General features: G+C 42.2%; 2 protein-coding genes and 1 long non-coding RNA gene across 5 annotated transcripts in view; 1 reads left to right on the top strand and 2 right to left on the bottom strand.

The window, feature by feature from the left end:
- Positions 1-4,040: 4,040 nt before the first annotated feature.
- ggps1 (geranylgeranyl diphosphate synthase 1) lies at positions 4,041-13,066 on the bottom strand. The gene is made up of 4 exons (XM_019870500.1): positions 12,657-13,066; positions 11,609-11,706; positions 11,175-11,245; positions 4,041-5,708 (listed from the first exon to the last, which is right to left on the bottom strand). Exons 2-4 carry the CDS (start codon positions 11,679-11,681, stop codon positions 4,929-4,931), a joined length of 924 nt encoding a protein of 307 aa, XP_019726059.1. The 5' UTR covers positions 11,682-11,706; positions 12,657-13,066; the 3' UTR covers positions 4,041-4,928.
- On the bottom strand, positions 6,546-9,062 carry LOC109516189 (uncharacterized). The gene is made up of 2 exons (XR_002168312.1): positions 7,653-9,062; positions 6,546-7,612 (listed from the first exon to the last, which is right to left on the bottom strand). It is a non-coding gene; the product is annotated as an uncharacterized LOC109516189 (long non-coding RNA).
- A 229-nt stretch (positions 13,067-13,295) lies between the features above and the next one.
- arid4b (AT-rich interaction domain 4B) overlaps positions 13,296-19,651 on the top strand; it is a 35,433-nt gene continuing 29,077 nt past the window's right edge. For 2 of the 3 annotated variants that reach the window (XM_019870498.1, XM_019870496.1), the window contains exons 1-2: positions 13,297-13,512; positions 15,374-15,422. In XM_019870498.1, the coding sequence (XP_019726057.1) occupies positions 15,417-15,422 (6 nt within the window). In that variant the 5' untranslated portion in view covers positions 13,297-13,512; positions 15,374-15,416. Of the gene's footprint in view, positions 13,513-15,373; positions 15,423-19,651 lie in introns of all 3 variants that reach the window. The other variant, XM_019870497.1, reaches the window with a different exon arrangement.

Here is a 19,651-nt window from a genome sequence, read left to right as displayed (position 1 = left end):
GTCCTTGACACAGATACTTTTCCCAGTGCTGATGAAGTTACTGTTCTTCACCCTCTAACATTTATTCTCAAAAGGACTCTTGAATTGCCCATTGGTGTGGATGTGAGTGAATGGTGGTTTGACGATATAGTCTGTGTCCCCTTGCGATTGACTGGCGACCGTTCCAGGGTGAACACCTCATCTCACCTAAAGCCACAAAGGGGTACCTATGATCCTAATGAGGACAATCAATAGAGAAAACAGATTGATGATGATTACTACATTTTTAAAAATAATTTTAGAATGGGCCACACGATGCCTCCGTTTAACACATTTATCACAAAAAGCAAATGACTCGACAAATATTATTCTCAAATAAGAAGGAGATATTGAAGTTGTTTTTTTGCCACATTTATTAAATATTCAACTACAGTTTATTTTACATTGGATGCTGCAGTAGTTGTCTTACGTAATCGTGTGGTTTCTGCCTATCCGGTGTAGTTTCAATAAACCGCGGTGCACTTCAAGTAGCCATTTAGTTTACCTTGTTTTTTTTTTCTTTTCTTTTAAGCAACCTATTTCATCAACAGGGAACCGGAAATATGGAAATGCAGTACGATTAAAAACTTCAAAAAGTCTATTGAACAAATGTGATTAACATTCAGGACTCTCAGTTGCTTTTCTCGTCATATTTGCAATTGGAAAATAACTTTGTGGATACCTTGTGCTATTGATAAATGACTAAATAATCGGTCCATTTTATTGCCGCCGTTATTGGTTTCGGTTTTCTAATACAGCTTTACACAAAAATGATGCTACTTTTTCTGTTCCAGTCCTGGTGAGTCAATCCTAAAGTGTGTTGATTGGCCGCCATATGCATCACTATTTGAACATCTTTTGTACTCATGCAGACCATTCCACACTGCTGTCAATCACCCTCATCCATCCATGTGTGGGGCTCTCTGGGAGGAGGAGGAGGAGGAGGAAATCATTTATTCATGACACCCGAAAGCAGCCTTGCTGACTGTTTATGACTCACGGGAATGAGGAGGTAATACATTAGACGCACCATCACAACTTTCATTCCCACTCGGAAGATAAGCATCTCCTCGCCACGCTGTCTGCCGACATCTTCACATCACAGTCGTATTATGTGCGGCGCACGCAGTGCACCGGGTCACGTGGAAATATTCCGTAAAGACTTCATTGCTTGTCAATGCAACGCTTCTCTCAAGTGAATCGTATTTCATAAGCCCACTCGACTCCTGCTGCAGTCGTATGGCAAAGCTTCTGCAATGGGAGTGCGCGTGTGTGATAATTGGTTCGGTGAGTGACAGACGTAAGAGGATCGCAAATGAGCTCAGGCAGTGTACGTCTGCGATCTTTCCCCCCCCCAAAAAAAACTTTTCCCGTATGATAAATGAAGGCTGAAAACAGTGACTAGTTAATTATTCCTCCTTACCCCAAATAGGATGCGATGAGGCAGACGGGAGGCTTTGCAAACAAGTGGGCGCTGGTAAAAATATGCGCAAGCACATGTTGCTCTGGGTGCAACGGCATGAATATTAATCAGGCTGTTTAATGTCTATACATCAAGTGCTCTTGAGTGTCATTAGCCTGTGTCATAGTACGTTGTCAAACCTCACAGCTGTCTTCTGAGTGACTCTCATGCCTATTGATGCATTCGGATACCCTGTCACATAGTCGAGATGCATTACGATGAGAGACACTTTATCACAGAATTTAGTCGAACGTGTTGTAGGCACACCTAGAATGCTGGGGGATGATTTTCAAAAAACAAAAACCACTCGCTCATGGATTATACGGCAGAATAATTTTGGATGAAGGGCCCCACGTGATTTTTCAAACTGACAGACCATCGAGATCATTTCGAGATGAAGTCAAAGAAACACAAATCCCTCGTCAAAATGTGTACGTTAAGTCGTTTTGGAAAACTAATTTCAACACGAAAATGCATTCTCACCTTCGACCCTTTCATGCACCTGTAACCTGATAACATGATAGGCTGTCCACTGTAGTGACCGCTGTCCCTGAAAGGGTTAATTGTATTATTTTTAACTAGTTATGATGAATGAAGTCATGATACGATTCCATAAATAACATGAATCATTATTATATGATACATATTAAATACACCATTGTTTCTATTTCTAATATTTGTCATTTTGTTATTTACAATAAATCCATTAACTGGCATTTTATATGACCAATATTAGGAAAGGGCTGCACATCGTTTCTGATTCAAGCAGACGGGATGATGTGGCCCAATGTGAATACTGTCTGATGTCCTTCATGCTCTATGAAAAGTAGACAAATTGCCTTTGCTTTTTTTTTTTATATTTTATTTATTTATTTTTTTTAAGCAAAACAAGACTTTCATAAACATCAGCTCGGCCTTCGAAAAGTTCAAACTTGGCTATTTCCTATCATGTTTGGAATCTAACATGAACTCATATGTTCCCAAACTTCGAGAGTGACAGGTCCCAATATGACATGAAATGAAAACGGATGCGGTGGATTCTCACATGCTGACGCTTCGGCCGGCACCCGTAGATTCTTTGCGGATTTTCACTATTTGCCGGGCTCCACTGTAATCGGTCCCATACACACGTTCCGAACTTTAAAGTCAACTTTTAAGTATTTTTTTATCATCAATGGGAATTGTAATTAACATATAGAAACAGAGTGTGAAGAGAGAAGTATCAACTTTTCATCAGACTATTTACTTACTTTGTATACATATTTCAAAACTGTGTATTTTATGTACAGTACTGTAATCAATTAGAGCTTTATGAATCCTTGAGAGGTTTCCTTCAATTGTGCCCCTGGATGGATGGATGGATGGATGGATGGATGGATGGATGGATGGATGGATGGATGGATGGATGGATGTTGGTCCTATTCGGATTCTTTCAAGTTGTGTGCCGATGTAGAAGTTGCACTGTTTGACGAATGTTGAATTGAATGTACTCAGCACTTTGGCCCGTCATTTGAGCTACAAAATGGGTTTGTTGCCATTAGAATATTTATGAACTCTCCATCTCTGTCCTTAAAGCGCAGCCTGATGATAAATAACCAAATCTTGCAAGGAATGGGCGGGGATGATGGGTCTATTGGTCCCCACGCAAACACCAGCATGCCTGAATCAATCTCTGTGTCCATGAGAGAGGGGAAAAAAAAAAGTGATTCGTGGCGGGGTTTTGATGAGTGATTGTGACGGACTCAAGCAAGCTCTTCTGCTATTTGCATTTTATCACACTTGCTCAGAGCAAACAACAAAGCAAATGGCTTCTCTTTCACCTCCTGTTTTAGGAAAAAAAAATGGACAAAGTCTTGAGAATTATTGTGGCAGTACCACGGAAGAGAAGGCGAGCTTTGATAAGACATGAAACAGACACAGGCACGAGTTGAATGAGTTCAGACGAAAGTTGCTGCAAAACTGCAGCCATGTTCAGCGTAAACCAGCATTGAATACACTCAAGGCTTTTTGACATGGCTGCTTTTGTTGGATTAAAAAAAAAAAAGACCTGTGTGCAGTGCAGCACCACGTACATTATGTGATTATATTGTGCTAAAAAGTTTGTATTTGCGTATTTTTAGTGTTTGCAGTTGTGAGCTGGCTTGAATAAGAAACAGACAAATGCTTGCCCATCTATTTTCTGTCACGCTTGTCCTCAAGTTTGTGGTTGAGCCAGAGCATATAAGGCACATGTATGTGCACAACCATTGATTGACATCTATGGAAATTCTAGTTTTTAATTCTAAAATTCATATTTTTGGGATGCGAAAGGAACCTGGAGATGAAGTACCCGAAGAAACCTCAAATAGGAAGACCCGAACCAAGATTTCAACCCAAAACCTCAGTATTGAGACAGCTATGCTAACCAGGATGCACACCGTTCTGCCCTCGTTTGAATTCAGATGCATTAAACATTTGCAGTCTTGAAATATTTGTTCACTAGATGGCGCTATTTCTCTTCATGGGTTTAGAGGAAAGCTGATATGACCCCTGAGGACAACAAAACCTGCAAACCTCAAAACGTTCTTGAAGAATCTTTATTTTATTGTTGCATGATAACATGATAACAGTCTAAAAGGTTGACAATTTTGTGAGCATGATAAAAATAATGGAAATATGATAGTCCAATGATGAACACTGAGAAACGCACAGAAATATTGACCCCCCCCCAAAAAAAAATCACACTACGTTAAATGGAATAGCAATATTTTGCATAACAAGTGGACAATTTGATGTTCTTTGAGCTGTGGCGGCTTGATGAATAAGAGCCACGTGTCTCTTAAGGCACTCCAAACATCCACGTGCTTCAAAGATGGACTTCAGCAAAACACTCCGTTGGTTATAAAGCAAATGGCTCTCCCTTTAGATCGCGCCTTTCTAACTTCAAGGTACTCAAAGGGCTTTTAAAATGTCGCCTCATTCACACAATGATGATAGCGTATGTGGCCATGGTAGGAAATTCAATGTCTGCGGCACACAAAGAAACCTGAGCCAGCCTGGAATATTTCACATTTCGAAGCAAACACGGACAATTTCCTCCAAAGCCAAATTGTGAAATGAACACTTTTTCAGAAGATGGGCTGCATTTGCTTCCACGGAGTGTTTATTACATCTGAACAGTCGCGTCATGATTTCAGAATATTTTCTGAACACAGGCTGCCTTTGCTTCCGCCATGATACATGGAGGCTACAATTTAATAAGATATGAACAGTGGCATTGTCATTTTAACACATTTCCAACACAGCAACCGTAGGGGCAGGACGCAGACTTGATTGGTTTCCACCAGGGGTCTAATGTTCTAACAGTTTTGTGATAACGAGTGTTTTCGTGGACGTAAGGCTTGCAGAGTGAGGGACGACGAAGAGGAGGAGGAGGAGGAGGTCACAGCGGTTTAACCTGACGTGCTGCTCAGTGCTCAGCCTTTGACTCCGTTTCAGCCTCTCGATGCATGCGGCTGAGGAGGTCCACCAGGCTTTCCAGCTGAGGGTTCCCCCCAAACTCCCTGATTAGATGGTAAGCCTCGGCCTCCAGCTCTCGCAGAGTCTGACGGGTATATGCGAACGAGCCCACCTTCTCCAGGTAGTCCACGCAGTAACGCTTGATGTCCAAGTTGTCGGTGCGCTGTCTGAGGATGTTCTGCACCTGGGTGCTCTCTGGACGTGACCATATGGCGTGAATGGTGGGGAAAGAGAACTTGCCCTCTGTCAGGTCCTCGCAGAAACTCTTGTTCTCACTGTACTCGCGAGAGCTCAGGTTGGCGTAGTCATCCCGGATCTGGAAGAAGAGGCCCAGCGTGTCCAGGAGGGGCTTCAAGTCCTGCTTCCAATCGGAGAAGAGCTGCATCAGGCCCACGGCCAGGCCGAAGAGACCTCCGGTTTTCTGCAGCACCATGTCGCGGTACTCCTGCTCCGTGGGACAGGTGTACGTGTCCCTCCAGTGGATGTCTAGGCCCTGGCCGCGGTGCAGCTCCAGCAGTTGCCGGGTAAACACGCGCACGGCTTCGGGGTTGTCCAGCGTCAACACCTTCTCCAAACCCAGAAAGTACACGTAGTTGGCAGAGTTGATGACTGATGGCACGCCGTAAATGCTGTGGGCCACGGGGAAGCCTCGCCGCAGATTGGAGTTGTCTTCGATGTCATCTATGAGCAAGCTGGCGTTGTGCAACATTTCGGTCACTTCGATGATCACCTGAATGAAGAAGACAACAAAAACTCAAGTGACCTCTTGAGAGACGGTGTGACTTGGCGTGTACAGGTATGTTGATGCACTACAACTTGTGCACACCAGAGGGCGCCAAGCTCAACTCGAGTACTGACAGTCAAATGGTGAGTGATTGACCTTCTACACTTACACACTCATAATTAGTGGATGCAGGACTACACACCTCTTCACGTCCTAAAAGCGCCTTACTTAGCATTAGGAGACAAAAAGTAGCAGAAAAACACAAATAAGAGAATGCATTGCTTTTTGGAAAAATACATTCACTTCCACAAATTCCTTTTCGATCCACCACAGTTGTGTTCCTAAATTTGCCTTGGCAGGATTTGTAGCCCATGTACCATTTTTTAAAAAAATTGATCAGGCAAAGTTTGAAAGATTCCAATAATTCCGAAACTCCCATAGTATGGAAATCTATAAGTACAACTGTATCTCCCTAACCTAACTTTTGGGGTTCGCTCATCTTAAAGAAAAAAAAACAACTACTATTAGTATTCTTAATCCCTAAAATCCAAACCCGTGTGGAAATGTTGACACTGATGTTGAATGATAAAATGGAACCATCAATATCCTCCCCTCTGAGAGGATACGAGACACAGAGTAGTAAGTCAAATGCTGGCCTTGTGATTTGAAGGCTGGTGGGAGTGAGAGCCGTTTGCACAAAGAGAGGCTCAGTGGGTCAGGCAGATGGCCAAGGCTGCCTAACACAATCTTTCCTTGACCCTGAAACCTCAGTGAGCCACTTTAAACATGACGGTCTGCTCTTGGACCGCAGTTCTCAAACATTTCGTTTTCAAGGGCTCCCCCCATAATCATAACGCCAATTACATGTAACTACTATGCATACCTGTGCTGTGGCATTCATCTTGTCATTTTTTTTAAGATAATGGCAGCTCTGTTGAAGACTGAAGTGACAGCTACAATTGTCAGCGAGTGAAGCGATTTTCTCTTTTCTGGGGGGAAAAAAACCACTGCCATGTATACCCGAAAATGCCATTATTTTTTGTTTTTCTGAATGTTTCAAGGTAATTATCCATTTCCTGTTTAATAGAAAGTGAATTAAAGGAAATGAAGCTAAAGGAACCGAAACAAATTAAGTTTTTATTAATCGCCGCCAGGGACTTTAATTTCTGTAAAGAAACGGACAACATGAGTGAACCGCTTTCCAATTCTGTAGCATGGTGCCATTTACTGTATACAGCTTGTTGCAAACTGCAGTGGTTTATCGACATGTTGAAAACATGTTGCTTAGTTACGTGCTTCCAAATATTTTGCCAAGGTGAACTTGACTCACCTGTCCAAATTTATATTAAAAAAGAGCATGTCGGCGCTCGAAATGCTGTACGCATACAAAGATGTCAGATTTATGATATCAGAGCTTGTCATTGGCTCAAGGCGAAGGGAGGGAGAAAATTTTGGTTTTGTGTGTTTTACTGCCACACATCTGTAGATCTGCCCCCCCCCATTTTTTTTTTAAATGACACAACATAGTGTGTTGCAAATAATTTTGCAGACCACATCTTGAGAAGTCCTTATTTAGCACTTAAAACTGAACATGTTGAATCGTGAATGACACTATTGGGTGAGTGACGTAGTCCGTTCTCTCCAATTTGACAAGTGACGTTCGTTTCACGAGGCAAAATAACAGAAATTGCTCATCCCTAGCACCTATTCTGCCACAGCAAATCCAAAATTTCCATCAATGACGGCTCCAATATAAAAAGAGCGGCGCCGACGATAGCCATGGAATGTGTTTCGTCAGACCGCCCCAGTGCCAATGTGCTGCGCGCCCTCACTGATCCACAAGTCTTCATTGATTAGCACTACACTTTGCCGACTGTGAAAGTCAGTTTGCCAAAGTCACAACCAGCGACCTATTAACAATGCAGACATGTCTTTGCCACAAAGAAGCACATTCAGTGCAATATACTGAGAGGCAGTCAGTTGTGAGCAGGCTGTCCTCGTGTCATTTAAGGATCCTGCACAAGCAGGGTTACAAGGCAGTGGATGGAACGGATGATGCCTCACGCCTCTGACTGACTTATTCAAAGTGCATCGCATTAAAATACAATACATGGAGTCTTTGGTTATTCCACTGTTCTGTTCCTATGGTGTCGGCGTAACCCAAATTTGTACACAAGTAGACCAGGAACATACAACAATCAAATGTAAAAAAACAGTACGTACAGCCTCCCTACTTGTGCTGCCTGACGACGGATTCGTATGTAGCTCCCCAAACTAGTTCATCGCATAGTGTGAGGGGATATTTTGTACACGATGACTATGATTAAATGACTGACCAATCAAATTGGTTCTGACCACATAAAGCAGGCGGTTTGTTGGGAAAGAATAAACTAGTTGGGTCCATTTCAGGCCCCACTGCAGTACAATCTGACTCATGCCAAGTGGAACTTAAATGTTCCACTTGACTAAATGAATATGGATATTTTTTGTGATTAAACCATCCCACATTTATGTGTAGCCGCAAGTTATGTGACTGCCATCCAATTCTTAGTGATGTCTTACAGAGGCCGTGATTCTCCATTTGTCGTGAACTAGAGGCACTTAGCTTGAAACAGCAGACATAGTCAGAAACACGTTTTAAGAAAAAAAAAGTAAGCAATATACAGAGCTCAATAAAAATGAGTAAAGCCTTCTGTAAAGTAAATTCATCCATTTCTCATCTCTCTCAATTTTGACTTTGGAAAAATATCAGTCACGGCCAAACTGCACTTTACTCGACTTTAACTTTGATGAACACAGAATATGGCTCTTGAAATACAGAACTTTGCGAGGCTAAGCATTTTGCAACGCTGGAGGGAACAGACCAAGGGCAACAGTACAATGGCAACCTCAACACGTACTGCACAGACACACATCATAGACTTGATGTACTGTCCAAATGAATGACACAGTACACCAATGTCACTCCCTTCATCTATCTGAAGGCACACTTGTTTCCATGGCGGCGCCTTCTTGGCAGCAGAGCACTAATGATGACGAGAGGTGCGCTCTCAGTCTGCGTGATGGGTTCAGTGGGAGTTTACCAAGCGCCACGCAAAGGGGGGGTGGGGGTGCTGTGCCATAATTCACCGCAATTGGAATTAGAAGGCTTGTGGCAGTGGACTAAAGTCAGATTTGTTTATAATATCAACATGTGGAGGTCGCGTGGAGTGCAACACAGAGGCACATAAGCAGGCACATGTGAGGCAGCATGATGTGTAAAATGTCTTGTGGGATGCAGAGTTTTTCTGTCCGATAATGTCATCTTGTAAGGTAAATGTACATTGGAACCTCTAATGTTGAATATCTAACAACAAATTTGACCAATGAGGTTGACGGTGTTGCCACCATTTAATACAAGCACATTTGTTTTAAAATCCAAATGACATAGATGTCGTCCCACAGCTGATTGTTTGATCTGTGAGGAACTAGCTCGTGTAAATAAATGGAAGGCAAGTCCTCGCAATGGAAACAATACAACATCCAACAGCTCAAGCGCAAGGCACATAGCACCCCCAATTGGACGAATGGGAGATTGATATACATTTTATTTATTATCATTTTTACATTTTGGATTTTGTGAGGACCAAGAAAAACATTTTGAACAGCAGATTTATCCGCGTCTGACGGGCGACTTAATCCTGTCATTTACAATAACGCAGCTCTCCAAGTTTGTGTCCCATGTTTCAAAGGCAGTTAGGCACAACATTAGTTTGTAATCATTGGCACTGTAAAGCTCATAGCACAATAGTTGTGGTCAATAAGAAAAACTACCGAATCCTTAGTAGCTCCCCCAAATGTAATTTGACTGAAGAAAAACAGCAGCGTTTGATTGACTTGCACGATCGCATTGAAGGGAGCCATTCCCAGTACCCTAATTCATAACCTGTAAATCATTCACAAAGTACTATAATTTGCCTTTCCTTAAATGCTTTCCATAAATTGTGTACAATTTACAACAGCTGTGAGGTACTGGAAATTGTAAACGAAGCATCTTGCAAGTGTTTGAATGTGATTTCGAAAAGTGTGATTTCTCCTCGTGCTATTGTGCAGATTCATGGCACATGAATCAAAGAAGACAACAAAAATGACGTTTTCAGAATTTCGTAAAGGTTGATTTTGTGTCATAATGTGAGAGAGCTGTTTATAAAGACCTCACGCTGCTTTTGGTGCTTCAGATGGTGAGGCTATAATGGGTTTAAATTGAAAATAATCTCAACTATTGACATTGCGGCTCTATCTCCATAAATTCTGCTGCAGTTTTTTTTTTGTTGCTTTTTTTGTTGTTTTAGTGTTTTGTTTTGTCACATTGTGTTTGTTGTTACGTTGTGTGGACCTGATGTGGATTGTTTTCAGCATTTTTTTGGCCACGACATTCGTCAAAGGAGAAGAATCTGTGCTTGGTGGTTGCAATTTGTCGGCAGCATGCGTATAACAGCACTGATTTTGATTGGAAGAAATGTCTGTGCCATTTGAGTGTCGTTGCTGGACAGCCCCCGGGTGCTTGTGTTTTTTTGGGCCTGAAATGGGCAGCATTTTTCACAGCCCCGCTTTGTTTAGCAGAAAGGTCGGTGCTGTTGGACAGTCTGCGGCTGGATGGATGGCTCGGGGAGCCGACGATGAGAAGAAAGGAGCGTCAGCGCAGAGCGCCGATGCCTATGTGGAACTGGGAGTCGCGACTAGGAACTGAAGCGGATTTACATGGGACAGGAGATGTGAGCCAATCTTTTTTTTCGTCAATGGATGCTACAGCTTCTTGTTTGCTTTCAAAACTTAGCTTGTAGCAGACGTGTGCACATTTTCAGCATGACGTCCCTGATCCACTGGTAAAAGGACACTTTGATCCTCTCCTCTTTCACCTTAACTGCTTCAAACAACAAAGATTATGCAGAAAAGTGATTAAGAGTGAATGACTGTCTGTGTCTTATGTGTTATGTTGTATTATTTTGTTATTATGACTTCAAGATGGCACCGCGAGAGTGGCTGCCTTTACAGCAGCTCCTTTACTTTTTGTTCTTCTACTTTGTTCCTTTCATAACTTTGCTCCTGTAAATTGGGAATTTCTCCATTGTGAGATGAATAAAGGTTTTCTTATTCTTAGTCTTATTAATGTGGCATGTGACAAACGTGGCTGCCAATCTAACTTGTTTCCTCCCATTAGGAAATGGATGGATGGATGGATGGATGGAACTTGAAACTGAATGGAAAATGATGAAATATATTTCTGGTTATCTGAAATTGTGTTTGATCCTGAATGAAAAATAAATTCTGTAAATTTTCACATGCAGTTTTCCCAAACACAAATTCAGTTGTTCTCAATACAAAACCATCACTGAACCCTGACAAACGCAACATTCACTGCCTTTGAAAACACCCGCAATTGTTCGCCATGCAGTGGGACTGGGGCTTTAGTATTTCGTTTCCATTACTCACCTGCAGTTTTTCCTCTGGAACATTGAGCCAGTGGTTGAATGCTTGCGCAAGCTTTGTACGCACTTGTTTTCCTGAGGAGACAACAATGAAAAAGTGGTTTGATTAATTGAATCTATTTGATGAGATGCGAAATTATCAGCTCACTAAGAAAACAGGAAAAAAAGGCTTTCTTACAGTATATGTCTGGTGTTGATTTCATATTCTGGATTCCACATTGATTAGAATGTGTTGTCCACTTGCACATATGGAGTACTTCAAATGCAAATTAACTGGTAGGCAGTAGCAGCAGGACCCCCGAAAAATCAATGTTAGAAGGAATATCATTTTGTACAGAATTTCGCATACTGAATAGTACATCCCAGTGCTCAATTTATAAATTTGAAATTTCCAAAAGACAGTGATAGTGATGTTTGTGAAGTTTGGCAGGAATTCACCTGGCAGTTGTAACAAGTATTTGTACGGCTCCAGGAGAATTCGCTCTGAGGCTGCTCCTGGCTCCCCGTCCATCACTTCAAAACTATTTAATGTCTTGCTAAGGGAAGAAAGAGAGATTTTCATGAAAATGGAACAAAAAAAATGGAATATGCATTAACCTGATTGATGATGGAAGTGGTCTATTAGGTGAACACTATGTGTATTGGGACCTTTACAGAGTAATGATTATAAAACAACATGGCACACATCAGTGTTGAGAATGTTAAACTTTAAAAGAATCAAAAGCAATCGCTGTGAGACATGGCTAGACTTAACACCACTTGCTGCAAAAACCCTATACAAAAGTAGTAAACACTAAAAAGATGCTATTATGTAGTACTTACGCTCACCATATACTCCTAATCAGAACCAAATACAAGAATTGTATTCATTTATTGGGTGGGGTGGGAGCAGGAAGCAGTATTAAGAAATGTTTGTGAATGGAAGGAAATTGCAATGAATGGATGCTCACTGATCACGCGACTGGATGCGTGGTATGGTATCACCCATAACAATGCATGAAGAAGAAAATCAACAGTTCAGTTCACGTGCATGAAATGGACTAATAATTTTAGGCCTCAGTCGATGTTATTAAAAACTAACTTTTAAAGAAAAATACTAAGGAAAATAAAAATGGTCGACTCGAATGAATTATGTCATTGTAATCATCAGTGGATGATCAAAATGAGTACAAAACCAAAATACATTATGAAGATCAGCTTTATTATTATTAGTAGTAGTAGTATGTGTGTAATATATTACAAAGAGAAAGACAAAATCTGTTCAACATTCATTTCAATAAAAACGTCCGGGAATTCAGAAGCCTCTTCAAGACCACAAACTCGAGTATTTTACACATATAACATATTTCGGATTTAAAAATCATACATATTAGTAATTTTCTATTACTTATCCTGTTCTGTGTTCGCGATTCTGCCTATTGAAAAGTGTCACGTCTATAATTTAAAACACACGAAGTGTCGACAAATTGTCTTCAGTTCTACCTACCTTGTTGTCTCCGGTATCAGAATGCTGACTGGCCGATCCTGTTAGCCACACGACGAGTTGACTTGCGTTAGCATGCAAAGTAATACTAACGAGACGCCAACGCGCTTGCCGGACTGGTTTTATGTAATACTTTGGTCGAATACTGTAAAGACGACAGAACTGCCAAATTCACTTAGTGATGGTGCAGTAATCGACCACACAGCCAATTCATGGGATGTTGTGCTATATTAGCTCTGGAACTGGGCAGATAATGTCTGCTGTCAGAATAGTTAGCTTGCTGAAGCTACATTTAATATTCGCGTCGAGCTGTGTGTGTTCTACGGAAACAGCAACATTGCCCGATAGCAACAAACGACTTGTACTTGACAATGAACGAAAGAGGAACGTCAAATTGGGACATATGTGAAGAAAAACGAACGCACCCATCTAAATATAAATCTGGGGGTTGTAGTTCTTTATGTTGTGTATTGTGTCAAGTAACCAGTAGGTACGTTTATTTCGTATGGATTGCCAAGGATATTTTTTCTCCATTATAAACCAATCGTTGAGAAGTAAGGCGTTTCCTATGGCGTTATTGTCCAATTGGATTGCGCAGAAATGACAGGGCGTGATCAACGTCCCCGTCAATCATACTCAGAAGGAGAGGGGGGGTTTGAGAGAGAGGCAGGCTGGAGAAGCTCTTCAACAAGGCAAACAGCAGTGCTCTGCGAAAACGACTTTATCTACCCGTGTTCAACATCAACCTGGGACCGACGAGCGACGGTGAAACCTCCCCGATTCACCATTTAAATGTTCCTTTGGATTACTAGCACACTTTCGTCGAAAAACGGACGCGATTCTCAACTTGACAGCGCAGGTAAGCTTGCTGTTGTTCGACAAAAGCCATCGCTAATTTGAACATCTTTTACAAGCTCGCTGCGCTGCTTCCCAATCAGCCAGATTTCGTGTTCGCTAACTTGTTCATTGGTGATGCGGGATGTCTTTGCACAATCCAGAAGGGAATGAATGAATCCACCGGGCTAATGACCGAAAAACAACTCGGGTCAGATCGATCGCAAAGTTATGCGGTAAACAACAACCTTAAGGCAAGTCAAACGGTTCCTCCGGGGTTGAATAGTTCCAATGCTGCTGGGGGGAGCAACCAGCGTTTGTGTTGTTGAGCGGAGGAATCCTCGTCGTCGAGTGCAGTCTCATAGGCGTCAAAGTGATTTTACACAACACTGTGGACGAACCTTGGCGTCGATGCAGTGATCAAACGTCTTTTTTTTTCTTCGTGGCGAACTGTCAATTGCAGTGGATTAAGTGCCACACCAGTTCTTACTAAGTCGGGACATAATGGCCCAGCTTGTATGTAAAGAGAAACGAAACTCCCACACCAGCCGTGCTCATAGATGCACAATGATGTGTTTCCCCATTGGGATTTTTCTAGTTCGACGTGTTGTGTGCCCTTGGTGGTATTTTTGATAAAGCGGATTCGACATTCTTTAGAGACATTCGAGGCTCCGGTTATTCGTGCTGGCCGGTCACTCACTCACTTGTATCGGGTACTTCTAGCTGCTTGTCTGGGGCGGATGACTGACTGACTGCGTGTTATCGGCTCCTCATCGAACAATACATTAATGTTTTTGGCGCTTACTACTCTGTCAAGTCGTTATGAGGCTGACCTTGTTGCGAACCGTTTGTCGGTCTTATTCCTTTGTCAGCGGCGAGTTGTGTGCACTGTGCAGACATGTCGATAAAAGCAGCTCATTCCGCGAAAGTCACTTTTTAATTAGATGCCTGGCCGCTCGCACTTAGACCAACTTGACACCTTTCGCGTCTCTTTTTCTAATGACACGTCTGTAAACGTTCGGCTCGGCGACAAGAGAGTGTTATTCGGGCTCTATTTTCGCCATCGAGCGACTGCACTCTTCCCGAGTCGTCGGAGAAAGGAAAAACGCGAACCACCACGGAGCACTTGGCATTCGAAAGCGTCATTCTTCATCTTGGTGTTCAATGGCTCGGCCTGATAAGAGCGGGTTGATTGGATGCGCTGCTTGCGACCACGTCCAAATGAAGCGCTGTGGTTCTATGCTACTGTCAGCCACAGAAATGGCGTCATCCGCTGCTCTGGTGTTGCGAGTCGGTGCGGTGCAGGCAGACTGTAAGCTGCCCCCACCGTGTGTGTGTGTGCGTGCGAGCGAGCCTTAGCGAGAGTGAAGAGAGCAAAAGAGGGTGTGCGTGTCTATGAATGTGCATGTTTGTTTGAGTCAAACTACAGTACTGTACTACATTGTTGTTGCATTAGTGCAGACGAGTAGGTTATGTGTACCCTTCGCTACCACAACGCAAACTGACGGACTATAACACACACACACACACACACACACACACACACGCACACACACACACCCGCGCGCGCGCGCGCACGGGGCATTATATAAACAGCTTTAGGTACGAGAGTGATCAGCCTGCCACGACTTAAATTGCAGCAGCAACATAGTAATGTTCAAGGGGGGGGGGGGGGGGGGGGGGGTGATGTGGTCCGGTCACTAACGCCCTCCCATTTTCTGTTTTTGAAACCGAACCGAGTGCAAACGCAAATCTGGAGGAAGACGTGCACGCGCGGTGTTAGTGTGTTTGCATGCTGCCCAGGTTTTAGCCCGGCAGTAGTGACGTCATCACAAAACTCCCTGAAATTGTTATGCTTAACTAACATCGTTTGAAATTTCTTACAGCCTCGGATCCGCTACACTGGTCACTTAAAGGACTCGTAGAGAGATGAAGGTAGGCTCTTCTAACTTTTTCTTGCATGTTTCTTTCACTTTGATGTATGTGATTGTATTGTCAGCCTTTTCTTGTGCATTATAACTACTGGACAACCAGGCCTTGTGCACTTGTGTTGTTACAGTGGAAGTTTCAGAGTCATACTGTGATGTTGCTACCCCTGCCCTGTGATAGATTGGTAACCAATCCATGGTGTCCCCCACCTCTCGCATAAAGTCAGCTGTGAAAGGCTCCGGTTTGATCCTAATGAGGACAAGAGATTGGGAGGGTGGATAAATTTAACCCCCAAATGGGAACATTTTATTTATCCGGCTGTATATTTTTGTTGCACACCACAGAGAACCACATACACAAAGAGAGATGTCAGAGTTATGAGCTGAGCTTGATTGTTGTTTCGGTGTCTTGCTCAAAGGCACATCGTCAGGGAGCAGACTTGTGTTTTCACAACTACCTGCAATTTCCTTTTGTCTGCAGTGGGACTTGATATGTGATAAACCAGTACTGGTTTTCCAAGCCCAAGTCCCAAATGAACTGAACTGTCAGTTATTAAATTACATTTTAACATTGTTAACTCTGAGTAGATGGCACCAACAGATTAACACGTCCGGCTCTCAGTGAAGAGGTTCAGGGTTCGAATCCGGATTCTGGTCTTCCTGTGCGGACTTTGCATGTTCTCCTCGTAACTGCGTGGGTTTTCTCAGGGTTCTCCGGTTTCTTCCCACATTCCAAAAACATGCATTGTAGGTTAATAGAACACTCTTTCATGTCCCCAGGTGTGATTGTGAGCGTGAAAGTTTGTTTGTCTGTTTGCCCTGCGATTGGCTGACGACCAGTTCAGGGTGCATACCGCCTGCTGCCCAAAGACAGCTGGGATACGCTTCAGCATGCCCATGACCCTCCTGAGGATAAGTTATTTGGATAATAGCTGGATGGATAACACTCAATATGAGCAAAACAAGGCACTGATGCAACATGCGTGCACGCATAAACACACAAATAATTTATGCACACAAATTCCCAAACCTGACTGATGTAGTGTGGTATGCATGCCAAAGCCAGTAGTTGGTGATTTTTGTTTGGAGGCAACAGTTTTCTCTTGTTGGAAAATGCTTAAGGATTGCACTTCAGCTTGGTTCTCCCCAGGAGACCTCAAGTGTTGACGTTACTGAAAGCGATTATTTTGTGCATGACAGCCACCCTTAGCTTCAGTTAACTTTGATGTAATGCTGCAATGAAAAGCACAATTTAGGCGGAAAATGCCGAATTAAATTGTAATTCTTTTTTTCATGAATTTTTCGTTTTTTTTTTTGAAATACAAGACTATCATGCATGCTCCACGGCACTTTTTTTTGCAGCTAATACCTGTGTGCATTACATCTAGACATGGTGTATAATTACTATTTGAGAGTTAGTCAATACAAAATGAGGATGTACTCAACAACGAGCACTTTGTTTACTTACTATTCAGAACTTAAACACTCTCTCCCTTCCCCATACTGTAAACATTTGAGAAGCTGAATATTTGTCGTCTGTGTTAGACATTGGTAGGATATTGCTTTGGTTTTGCCTCATCTCACCAATCGGAGCAGCTCTACTACCTTGAAACAACATGGGAATGTAAATGCATCTCCCCGTGGTCTCTCTAACCTCTCGCTAGCTAACGCGGCTTGGAATTGAAGCGGATTTACATGGTACAGGAGATGTGAGCCAATCTCTTTTTTTCATCAATGAACGCTACAGCTTCTTGTTCGCTTTCAAAACTTAGCTTGTAGCAGACGTGTGCAGGTTTTCCGCATGATGTCCCTGATCCACTGATGAAAGGACACTTCCTCTCCTCTTTCATCTATAACTGCTTCAAACAACAAAGAGTATGCAGAAAAGTGGTTAAGATTGAATGACTTGTCTGTGTCTTATGTGTTGTGTTGTATTATTTTGTTATGATGTTATTATGACTTCAAGATGGTGCCGCGAGAGTGCCTGCCTTTTCAGCAGCTCCTATACTTTTTGTTCTTCTACTTTCTTCCTTTCATAACTTTTCTGCTGTAAATTGGGAATTGTTCCATTGTGAGACGAATAAAGGTTTTCTTATTCTTATTATTCTTATTCTAACCATTCAGACAAAGACAAATTCTGAGTGCTGAGTGCGTTGCATTTGTAAGCAGTTATTCTTCTGATAATTCCTAAAATGTTTTGAGGTCTCACATGGTGTTGTGGTAGTAACTGCAATGTTTTGTCCAATCTCAGAAGCATACTTTTGAAAATATTGGCTTTTTCTTTTCCTTTGACAATTCTAAAACTTGTGTGTGCAACAACAAAAAAACATTTGAATCAGAAAATTGTTTAGAGATTTAAAAGATGTGAGTGCATCCAATCACTCTAAATCAATCGTTCCACTCTCAAATATATCGAGATACGTATCAAATCATCTTTTATTGGAGAGAGATATCTGACAAGGAAATGGCACCGTATTTTCACGACCATACGGTGCACCGTATTAAAAGGCAGTCACGGGTGCTGTTTCTGTATTTAACACAAACACAAGACTCATCGTATTATTGGACTCAGGCATGGTAAAACGTATGGTAACTTTAAAAAAATACGGTAGCATACATGCACACCGGCGTATATTTTTAAAAAGGCAGCCTGGAGCAAAACTGAGTTCAGTTGTACTTTAAAAAGGCAGCTGGAGCAAAACTGAGTTCAGTTGTACTTAATTGAAGTATTTAACAATGTCACGTTATTTTTTTGATCAATCCTCATCCTCAAGTCCATCAAAGTCCTAATCTTCTGTATCCAAAATGAACAGCTGGGCAAGTTCTCCATTAAACACGCCAGGTTCCCTCTGTCCGCAACCAAATGTGAGTTAAAAAAAAAAAAAAAATCCTATGCTTAGTAGATACCTGTCAACGCCAAGGAAAAGCTTGATGTCTGAAGTAAATTATTTTGTCAAACCATCTGGCGTGCTGCATTATATTATTTTGCGTTCGTTCATAATCTGATCAGTGTGTCATCACTTCATTTTCTGTAAATATTGCCGATTGGATTATGATGATAACATGAACACAATAGTTGACAACATGCCATTTTACAAAAAGGCACTTTAACATATAGAACCCATTTAAAGTCATCCAATGTGCACTCACCGAAATGTGGTAATGTGGATTGACTACAATTTTGATACACGAGATCCCGTGTCAGCATGTCTGTGATGAGAGAATGTGTGATAGACAAAAGAATGTGCAAAGTGATGAGTCATGTTAAAGTCAAGACAACTGCAAACATTCTTGAATGGAAGAGAGAGTGAGAGAGGGAGAGGGAGAGAGAGAGATGAGAAGGATTATTTATATTAGTGCAGTTGATCGCTTGGGTATTTGTAATATGGCCCTCACGCTAATAGTCCGCAGGAACAGGTGGAACTCCTCCCCGGCTCATGCAATTAGATCATATTTTGCTTTTCATTACTAAAGGCAAATGAAGTCAGTTTTATCTAGAGATGATATGAAAAGCAGCAACTCATTTCCACGTAGGTGCTTATTAAATTTTCGCGCTATGAGAATCACTACTGACAAGTAACTACACTCATTTTGCTGTTGCCAGGATCCATCATACAGTATTTCTTCTCAGGGGAAAAAGGGAATGATTTTCCGAGGCGGCCGTATGTTGTAGAAGCATTGTCTGCGATGACAGGATTAAATTCTGAAAAGATGCAATTACAAATGCCTGTGTTTGTAAGTCAGACAAGCATCTTAAAGTTATTTATTGTGACATGTTACGACTACTAATACAGTGAAACTCCTCTAGAACGAAACCTGCATGGGCGAAAATACCCCCTTATGTGAAAAAATCTTCATGCATTAACACAATTCCCATTCTCCTGCCCCCCATACGACGAAAAACCCCCTGTTGCGTTATACGAAATCATTTTGTCTGCTCCAGCCTCGCGAAGACATTCACTACAACGAAGTCTTATCCAACAGCGACCTCTACTGCTTCGTTCGAAAAAAAGGCAACAGCAACCACCACACTGGTTTACATAGTGAACGATGTTTATTTCGGTCACAGCTGCGAGTTTCCTGGGCTCAACATACTCATAGCTGCTCTGCTATTGGCTTACCGAGCATCATCCTGGCCTCCGATTGGCCAAGAGGCCACATAGACCTCACTGTCTATGTGTGTAGATACTGAAGCTAGATCCGTAGCATCCGATTAGCTGCTCAGAGTAAATTGCT

This window comes from Hippocampus comes, unplaced genomic scaffold, assembly GCF_001891065.2.
Source record: "Hippocampus comes isolate QL1 unplaced genomic scaffold, H_comes_QL1_v1.1 scaffold76, whole genome shotgun sequence".
Lineage (NCBI taxonomy): Eukaryota > Metazoa > Chordata > Actinopteri > Syngnathiformes > Syngnathidae > Hippocampus > Hippocampus comes.
This window is presented reverse-complemented; position numbering and strand designations above follow the sequence as displayed.